General features: G+C 42.6%; 1 protein-coding gene across 1 annotated transcript in view; it reads right to left on the reverse strand.

The window, feature by feature from the left end:
• LOC149441590 (transmembrane protein 132A-like) overlaps positions 1–9,108 on the reverse strand; it is a 555,893-nt gene extending 546,785 nt beyond the window's left edge. The window contains exon 1 of the mRNA XM_089657142.1: positions 8,714–9,108. Within this exon, the coding sequence (XP_089513268.1) occupies positions 8,714–8,759 (46 nt within the window). The 5' untranslated portion in view covers positions 8,760–9,108. The remainder of the gene's footprint in view (positions 1–8,713) is intronic.
• Positions 9,109–10,484: the final 1,376 nt, after the last annotated feature.

Below are 10,484 nucleotides of genomic sequence, written 5' to 3' on the forward strand. Positions count from 1 at the left end.
ATTTGATTGTAAAAAAGGGGGAGGAGGGGGACGTCCACATACTAATGTATGTATCAGGTTCTACTATAGTATATGGTACGTTTGTGCACTGATATGTGTCAAAACGTTTTATATATCTTTATATGTACCTACATATGTCTTTTTTCTTTGTCCTTCTGTAGTGGCTATTATCCTCTTGCGGAAGCAGGCAGAGATTCCTGCGAAACATGTTGAGAAATCAGAGCCAATTTGTGAATTAACATCATATGCTGTAAAGAGTGATTGCTCCTATATCTTTTTATATTTATGTAATGTAGGAACATAATGAACTGCATCGCTTTGTGGGCTTTGTTATGCTGTAACAAAAAGTATTCCTTTTTGTAGTTTTAGTCAGGCTCTAGTTTTTACTTTTCTTATTAATAAGGTGTAATATGGGGAGCAACTCTGGTCAGTGTGTTACTCTTTGGGGTACCTTAAAAATCCTTATGGTGTTTTTCTTGATATTACCTTAGTAATAACACTTTTTTGTAATTTTTATTATAAAAAGTAAAAGAGAGCAACATATAACTAGTGCGATATTTGAAGCAGTTTTTGAGATACTAACACATCAATATCTGCTTTGATGGATGTAATAGCAATTCTCAATGAATTCTCAAGGTACTCATCAGATATTTTGGTTCTAATCTTACCCTGTGTATGCTTTATCCTTGAAAATAGTTGGAGCAGGCGCTCAAATGCTTTCATCTAACAGGCAGGAGTCTGTTTGTCAGATGTACACACAATGTCATACATGGCAGCAAAAAGGTTATAATAGAATTTTAGTCAGAAAATTCAGTCCTGCTAGATCACTTCAGGCTGGCCCCTTTTGCAGATATAGCTATTTAAAGCAATAAAATTAAGTGCCTATACAGTCTAAAATCCAGTAATGCACTCTCTCACCCTACTCTGCACATGTTCAGTTGCTCTCTATTATTTGGCAGTGTGGCGTAAATCAGAGCCATTACAGGCCGATCTGCTGACAGCCTAAAGACTTGCTGCTGGTAAGGGGCTCTCAGCTTCAGCAAAATGGAAAGAAGAAACAGGGTCAATGCTGAAGGCAATTTACAGCACACAATTTTGGTCACAGACTCCATGCACACTGTTTTATGCTAGAAGCGTTTTTCAAGCTCCAACATTTAGGAGCAGAAAAAAATGTTTTATAACGTTTTTAGGAGCATTTTTCCAGCACAAAAAAAAAAACAAAAAAAAAACGCTGAACGCTTTTAAACGCTTCAATTCACTAACACTCCTAAAACGCTACTAAAACCTGGCAAAATAACGCTATTATCACTGATTTTCATCCAGCATTTTTTTTCTAGCTAGTATAAAAGCTTATAAAAAATGCTAGTGTGCATGGAGCATTGAAAAGACATTGTAGAACAAGGGTATTTATTAATGTGTGTGTGTGTGTGTGTGTGTGTTTTTTTCTACGATTTTCATTTATTATTTGACATTTAGAAAGATATTTTGTATTTACTTAAATGTGTTACTAAACCCATGAAGAGAACTGAAAAGAATAGGCGCTGTGGCAAATGCTCTCAGTCAAGCACTTAATGAAGGTGCATGTTTAGCGCAGTTGCACTTTATCAAGTCAAGGAGACTTTTCAAAGCGCAACTGCGTGAAACATGTCGTCTTGGTAACCCTGCATACGCTTCCAACTGAAGACAATGCAGGATACCGCCTTCCGCCCTTTGCTTGCCGTGATGACGCCACCTGGGATGCCGATACGCTGACACCACGTGATTCGAAGCCGACAGGCGCATTCTCCAATCTCAGCTCCCTTCAGAGCGGACGGGCCTTCCTTTGGAGTCACACTGTTCACTTCAGGCTGGTCAAATTTTATTATATTTGCTACTTTATCTCACTTAATAAAGATGCACCTTCATTAAGGTGCTTGACTGAGAGCATTTTCCACAGCGCCTTTTCTTTTCAGTTCTCTTCATCATGCAAATGATTAACAAGGCAGCAGCTCATGATCAGCTGTTCACATGCTTCCACCTGGAGTGGCCTCTCTGCGCTCAATTGCATGAGTTTTCCTTTACTAAACCCATGACCCTTCATTCACTGTATCTGGTTTCCCAGAGTAAACAGAACATCGAAATTCAATTATTTTAGTAAATATAAACTGCTAAATACCTCTTCCCATCAGAAGTATATACAGAGGATATAAAAAGTCTACACACCCCTGTTAAAATGCCAGGTTTCTGTGATGTAAAAAATTAGACAAAGATAAATCATTTCAGAACTTTCCACCTTTAATGTAATTTATAAACTGTACCACTCAGTTGAACAACAAACTGAAATCTTTTAGGTGGAGGGAAGTAAATATAAAAAACTAAAATAATATGGCTGCACAGGTGTGCACACCCTTAAACTAATACTTTGTTGAAGCACCTTTTGATTTTATCACAGCACTCAGTCTTTTTGGGTATACAGTGAAGAACAGAAGTATTTGAACACCCTGCGATTTTGCAAGTTCTCCCACTTAGAAATCATGGAGGGGTCTGAAATTCACAATGTAGGTGCATTCCCACTCAGAGACAGAATTTAAAAAAAATAAAAATAAAAAATAAAAAATCAGGAAATCACATTGTATGATTTTTAAAGAATTTGTCTTGCACTGCTGAACATAAGTATTTGAACACCTAAGAAACCGCAAGAATTCTGGCTCTCAAAGACCTGTTACCGTGCCTTTAAAAAGTCCACCTCTACTCCACTCATTAATCTAACTTAGTTGCACCTGTCTGAGCTCTTTAAAGACACCTGTCCACCCCACAGTAAGTCAGACGCCAGCTACTACCATGGGCAAGACTAAAGAGCTGTCAAAAGACACCAGAGACAAAATTGTGGACCTCCACAAGGCTGGAAAGGGCTACGGGGCAATTGCCAAGCAGCTTGGTGAAAATAGATCAACTGTTGGAGCAATTGTTAGAAAATGGAAGACACTAAAGACGACTGTCAGTCTCCCTCGGACTGGGGCTCCATGCAAGATCTCACCTCGTGGGGGATCACTGATAAGGAAGGTGAGGAATCAGCCCAGAACTACAAGGGAGGAGCTGGTCAATGACATGAAGAGAGCTGGAACCACAGTTTCAAAGGTCACTGTCGGTAGAACACTACGCCGTCATGGTTTCAAATCATACATTGCACGCAAGGTTCCCCTGCTCAAGTAATCACATGTCCAGGCCCGTCTGAAGTTTGCCAATGACCATTTGGATGATCCAGAGGAGGCATGGGAGAAAGTCATGTGGTCAGATGAGACCAAAGTAGAACTTTTTGGTCTAAACTTCACTCGTCGTGTTTGGAGGAAAAAGAAGGATGAGTTGCATCCCAAGAACACCATCCCTACTGTGAAGTATGGGGGTGGTAACATTATGCTTTGGGGGTGCTTTTCTGCGAAGGGGACAGGAAGACTGCACTGTATTAAGGAGCAGATGAATGGGGCCAGGCCATTTATTGTGAGATTTTGAGCAACAACCTCCTTCCCTCAGTCAGAGCACTGAAGATGGGTCGTGGCTGGGTCTTCCAATATGACAACGACCCGATGCACACAGCCAGGATAACCAAGGAGTGGCTCCGTAAGAAGCATATCAAGGTTCTGGAGTGGTCTAGCCAGTCTCCAGACCTAAATCCAATAGAACATCTTTGGAGGGAGCTGAAACTCCGTGTTGCTCAGCGACAGCCCCGAAACCTGACAGATCTAGAGGAGATCTGTGTGGAGGAGTGGGCCAAAATCCCTGTTGCAGTGTGTGCAAACCTGGTCAAGAACTACAGGAAACGTTTGACCTCTGTAATTGCAAACAAAGGCTTCTGTACCAAATATTAACACTGATTTTCTCAGGTGTTCAAATACTTATGTTCAGCAGTGCAAGACAAATAAATTCTTTAAAAATCATACAATGATTTCCTGAATTTTGTTTTTAAATTCTGTCTCTCCGAGTGGGAATGCACCTACAATGTGAATTTCAGACCCCTCCATGATTTCTAAGTGGGAGAACTTGCAAAATCACAGGGTGTTCAAATACTTCTGTTCCTCACTGTAAGTCGATCAGCATGGCACATCTTGACTTGGCAATATTATTGTAGTTTTTTTATGTTTCCTCCCCCCCCTAAAATATTTCCATTTGTTTTTCATTGGAGTTGTACAGTTTATAAATAACATTAAAAAGGTGGAAAAAGTTCTGAAATTATTTATCTTTGTCTCGTTTTTTTTACATCACAGAAACCTGATATTTTAAACCCCCTGTGTAGACTTTTTATATCCACTGTAGTAGTCTTGTGACTTCTATCAGTGTCCAGCTGAGCACTGGATAAAGCAGAATTCATTCTCCTCTGACCCTCTGTATGGACTGTGCTGATTGGCCCTGTGCTGATAACATGCACCCTCTCAAAGAAAAAAAAATTCTCTAGCAATACACACTAAACGGAGCATGTGCAAAGTGACTCCTAGAGCTCTGTACTATCAGCAGATGGATTGAGGACAGTAGAAGTAGGGGAGGACCAGATAAGACAAGATTTTTTACACAATGCGGAGGACTGACCACTTAGGTTTCACAGTGAGTATAACAAGCATGCTTCACTGCACATTGATTTTACGGTTGCAAATTTTTAACACTTTAGAATACCAGTCAAAGGGAAGCTGATTTCACAGGACACAAATGGTTTATCAAAAATCAAAAGTTAAATTAAAGTGTTAAAAATCCGTAACAATAAAATCAGTCTACATCGACATTGCCTGGGTTGATGCTGGGATCTCCCTTTCTTTTTTTAAAGAAAACAAGACTGTAAAGTATGTACCCAGCTTCACTGTCCAAATCACCAAATAAAAAAGGAGAAAACACTTAAGAAGGTAAATGAATGCAGCCATCACATCTAGGAAAAGTTAAGCTACAATATAATAAATATTTGCTTTTGGGTTTAATACCGCTTTAAGAAGAAATGAGACAGTAGTACTGTGATATCAACTGGTCTGCAAGTATATCTGTCATACTGCCCTGCAATGCTTTCCAGCACTGGCTCTTTCCTTCCGTTCAATGCTGTAGCCAATCCCCTGCCAGGTGATGCCTTAAAGGGGCAGTGCACTTGTTGCTTTGAATTTGAGCAACACATCACTATGCTAGCCGATAAGCCTCTGTCTCTCCAGAGCCTGTATTTTGTTCCTGCTAAACCTTGCGTTGCCCCTGTGGCTTTCAGTATTCCAGCACCTGTGCCTTGTGTACTGCAGAAGAACTTTCAGCATTCTTTTACCAGTGTGCAGAGGAGAAGCTGGCTTTCAGAAGTTGCAGGAGGAAAATGGAGAGGATCAGTTCCTGTATACGTTTTCCCCGCTGCCCCTCCTGTGCAAAACAGAATGTGACAGGGAGGCCGCACAGGCCCCCTGGAGCATGGGGGGGTCATCACTGTGACCCGACACTACACCAGTGGTTTTGCCATAGATTTTTATTACATCTTTTGGGTGTGCGCAGGTTCTGAATGTGCACCTGTGACGGAGGTGTAGGTGGGACAGAACACATGTGGAGAGCTGTGGACACACAAGGCTTTTATTGAGTGATTTTGAGGGCACATGAGTATAGCAGGGTTCTGTTAGAAAAAGGGTTTAAGTCCGTAACACAGGGTGCGACACACAAGGATCACAGAGTTCTGGTAGGCAACAAGGGGGAGGGTTAGTCCGTAGCACCATCTGGGCCCGCAATAGGGATGTAGGACTCTCGCTGGCAAGGGTTAAGTCCTCAGCACATGGGTTGGCACACAGCAGGGAGGCAGAAATCTGGCGGGCAAGGGTTAAGTTTGGGTTGGATCCTCAGCGCAACGGTTGGCACATAGCAAGGAGGCAGAACTCTGGCGGGCAAGGATTAAGCCCGGGTTGGATCCTCAGCCCAGGGGCTGGCACACAGCAGGGAGGCAGAACTCTGGAAGGCAAGGATTAAGTCTGGGTTGGATCCTCAGAGCAGGGGTTGGCACACAGCAGGGAGGCAGAACTCTGGCGGCAAGGATTAAGTCCAGGTTGGATTCTCAGAGCAGGGGTTGGCACACAGCAGGGAGGCAGAACTCTGGCAGGTGATGGAGAAAGCAAGGGACCAGTAGCAGTGGCAGGCCAGCCAGGCTCCTCAGAGGTCCACGGGTTCTGGGATGGAGAGGGGACTATAGGGTCTGGCTGCAGCACAAGACCTCTCGCAGCATTCTAGCAGGGGGTTGCGAGGAGCGAGCAGGGGGAGACTGCCTGTGTCCTGGTCCTGCTTCGGTATTTATCTCTGGAGCAGGACGCTCCTTTGTTGCCAGGCAACACAAGCACTGGCGTCAGGTTGCCGTGGTGATAAGCCCCACCCCCTCACTCTGGCCACACACAGGGGACAGGGGACATGCAGTGGGCTCCCGCTGTGTCCGCCGAGACAAGGGAAGGGGGCGCACGGCGACATCCAGGTGGCCTGCATGTAGGGAATCCACATGCAGGCACAGTGGGGAGGCAGACTCTTCGGTGCACACTTATGTAGGCTACGTGTAGGCGCAGGGGAACGTACTGATGTATTCTAATGCTCCGGGATGGAGGGTCGGAAGCCCAGATCTTGATCAGTGGGTTGCGGACTCTGGGCATGCGCTTCCCTGGTTTGTGGTCAAGGGCCACATCAGAGGGCTATGAGGGCCTCAAGTTAAGCACCCCTGTAATAAATGTTTGCTGTTGGGTTTAACACTGCTTTAAAGTGTTAATAAGTGTATGTAAAATGGATACTTGATTGTTTTCTGTAAGACAAGCCGCTGTCTTAGGCTATAAGGGTCACAAATAATACAATTGGCTTAAATGATATTATTAAAAAAAAAAAAACACACACCATAAAACACTTTTGGTTATGCACATGCATAGAATCATAAAATATACAACTGACTTTAAATGATATGGTAAATAACAGCATGAAGCATTTCAAAGGAAAACCTGTGTATGCAGCTGCCATAGGATAGGTGATAAAGAAGTACTGTTTTAACAACAAGATCAAAAGTATTTGTCCGATCAACCAATCAGCTTCCTGCATATGAGGGGAAAAATTGTATATCAGGGAGACACTTAACTGACTAATATGATGAAAGGAAAGGCCTAGGATATGGATACATGAATGAATGTACATGCATGGAAGACAATCAAAACCTGTGTTGCTGCCCTTAAATCAATCACATAAATTACTTATTCTCAGAGATACAATGTGAAAATAAAGAACAAATATTAAAAAAAAAAAAAAAAAACGACGTGCATAAATTTTAACATGCATTTCCATGTTAAATATAACATGATATCCATCAAAAAAATCCTACAGTTTAATAAATTAAATTTACAAGGTGCCTCCTTTTTCTCCATGATATCACAATCCCACTACTGGCATGCTACCGTTGGATACTGATCACACAATCCCAGTGCTTTTTGTCCCATTTTAAAAACATATTAAGTTTATTTAAAATTGCACTCACATTTATGCAAGTTAAAAGGCATTTAAAAAAAAAAAAAAAAAGTATTCAGCACGCTGTCTTTACATCCAGTTCTCTTCCTCTAATGTCACCTGGCTCTGCCCCATGTGTATTGTCACATTTCACATGACTTCAGAGGATAGGAAGGTTCACAGTATTCTGTGAATGAAAAACTGCAAGTCCCAACAGCCTTAGCGGCTGTAGTCTTGTAGTTCTCAATGAACTACCACCGCTGTGAGTGCTGTGGTAGTTCATTGATTCTGTCAGTAAGTATAGGCTTGCCCATATATTGAGAAGCAGATACATTGACAGGTCTGCAGGAGGCCTGCACGGCATCACCGATCTGCTGAGTATTGGTGCAATGTTTTACAGGCTCCTTTAACAAAAAATAATAAATGCACAGTTTTATCTGCAAAAAATGTGCATTTATGTTTTGTTGAAAGGTGAACTTATCCTTTAATGAATTTTAGTGAACACAGACAATATCACATTTTGTGGTAAAATATAAATGTTGGCAAGGGGTAAAGGATCATTAAAAGTGTAGCTAAACACATTTTGCCATATCACTAGGAAAGAGGCCCCCAGTGTTTTTATTGATGAAAGGGGTAGCTTTTCATGCTATGTCTGCTTTAATAGGTTTGACTCTTCTATTAAGCCCCATTCACACTATGGCATTTTGAATCATGAGCCAAATGGCGGCGATTCTGCCCGCGATTTTAAAAAGCTCTGCTAAAATAACATAGTGGAACTGTGTGTTCAGGTGCCATTTATTTTAATGGCATCTGAAAAACAGTGCAGTTCTGCCACAATAAATCGCACTGCAATCACAGCAAACTGAATCACGCAACACGTCGCCCAAATTAAATTCAGGGATTTCTTTTGGGCAGCAGTCACAGCAGAACCACACTGCATTTAAAAGTGCCATGAATACGTGGGTCTGAGATTTGTCATTTTGACAGAGAGTTTTTAAATCGCACGGCAGAATCTCTGTGTTTCTGCCCATGATTCTAGTGTGAATAGGGCCTAATAATAGTCCTTGCTTGGAAATAAATACTCCACCCTACAGACCTCTACAACCACAGCAGCGTTTTACCTGGAGGGTGCACAATAGCATACATTCTTTGCACAATAAGCATTTTTAGGATCTACTTTTAATTCAGTGTCATTCTGACCGATGTTTTTTAAACATACTGGCATACCTGAATGAAAATAGCAAGAGAAAAATAAAAAGTAATACAATACCTCTTGCTGTGCTCGCTATCCACAATAGGATGAGGCAAGCATCCATGTCTCTGTACAGAAAGGTGCCCGAGCTGTTCCGGAAGAATACATACGCATCTGTATCACAGTGCTTCTGCTAATGTTATTACATCGATGCATTTATCAATGAGTATCATCGTGCAAGATGCTTTCCTTTCCGCGACTGCGTGTCATACTTGGGTGTGAATGTGCCCTGGATGTGTATAGGCGGTCGCAACTACGGTCTGGAAATCAAGGTGCAGCAACCTGTAGTCGCACTTATTCCCCGTCAATTCAGAAAAGGACATAGACTATGTAGCGTTATGTAAACAGACCTGAACATCTTACCCAACCCTATGTGTATCACAGTAACTACGCTCTGAAGATACAAAGCAAAAACAGACAAAAGAGGGAGGTCGAAGGGTGGGGACTGAGAGGGGGGAGGGAAGACGAATCTGGGGTTGTGATTGAACAAGCGGCTTAGTTTTTTGTTTGGGCGGAAGAGTAAAGGGGGTTCTGAACAAACAGCGGTTTCTGCCCTGATTTGTATGGTTGCGGTTACTGATAGGAAAGACCACGATGCCTGCTCTACCATTAACTCTGAATTGCCCTGACCAGTGTTTTTTTAACCTGCTTTTTATCAGTTGGGCGACATTTAGAAATACATATATTTTTATCACCTGGAGGCAGTCTAACTTGTTCATAGGAGAGCTTGAGGGATAGTAAAACCACACACCTCGTTTTCACTCGCCCAACTACTCCCCCTCCCTCCCAACAACACCCCCTTCAGCTGCAGAGGCAGTGGGTTGTACGCATGTTGCTTGCCGTGATTCTTTGCAGTTGGTACAGGAATAATATCTACCACATTTGGCAGGAACAACTGCCTGCTGAATGCAACCCATTCAGGTGAATTGGATGGTGCTGCAACTGCCCCACAACCAAGTGCAATGCACGCAGTTGCGCTGCACTTTGGGGGTGTAGCATCACCCCTGAAGGAGGCACTTGGTAATTTTGGGTCCTCTGGTCTTGGCCTTTACTCAGAACAACCTCATCTCCTCTGACATACCTGGTCGACTAAAAATCACTGCAACCATAGATAAATACACAAGTGTAAAATACCTTTAGCCTAGGTTCACACCTAAGTGTTTTCCGCAGTGTTTTGGAGAAATGATCTACAATCCATTTAACATGATTTTCTATGGGACATGTTCACATCTCTGCATTTTGACCCAATGCGTTTTTTTGGAAAGGGTCAGGGACTTCTTTAAATGCAAAAAGTTGCGTTTTGGATCTATAGACTTCAATGAAAATGCTGCAGAAAAGCATGTGGTGCATTTTTTATGTGTGTGGGACAAAGGGAGAGCAGACTGGAGCAGTGAAGCTTGCAGAAATGACAGGAGAGAGTTGGGATGTGCTCTCCTGTCAGTGGAGCGATGCACCATAGAGTAGACAAAACAGGACCGCTCGTAGGTCAGTATGTTCAGTGTTTGATTTATTCCCTGGCTCCCTGCTGCCAAGAGATGAGTAGTCATTGGAGGAGATAAGGGGTAGTGTAATCAAACTGTTTTCAGCCCAATCCAAGAGCAGTCCTATGTCATCTGCTGTATGGCAGATCGCTCCACTGACAGGAGTGAGAGCACCTCTACCTGCTTTCCCACCTATAAGTTCAGTGAGGGGGGTGGAGTTTACAAGCTGGGGGGGGGGGGGAAACTGTACACAATGAAAGAGGGAGGTAAAGAGTAACAATGATTTGTGCTGAGATGAGAGGTTGGTG

Source organism: Staurois parvus, unplaced genomic scaffold, assembly GCF_062004578.1.
Source record: "Staurois parvus isolate SC_StPar_1 unplaced genomic scaffold, SC_StPar_1.0 ptg000969l, whole genome shotgun sequence".
NCBI lineage: Eukaryota > Metazoa > Chordata > Amphibia > Anura > Ranidae > Staurois > Staurois parvus.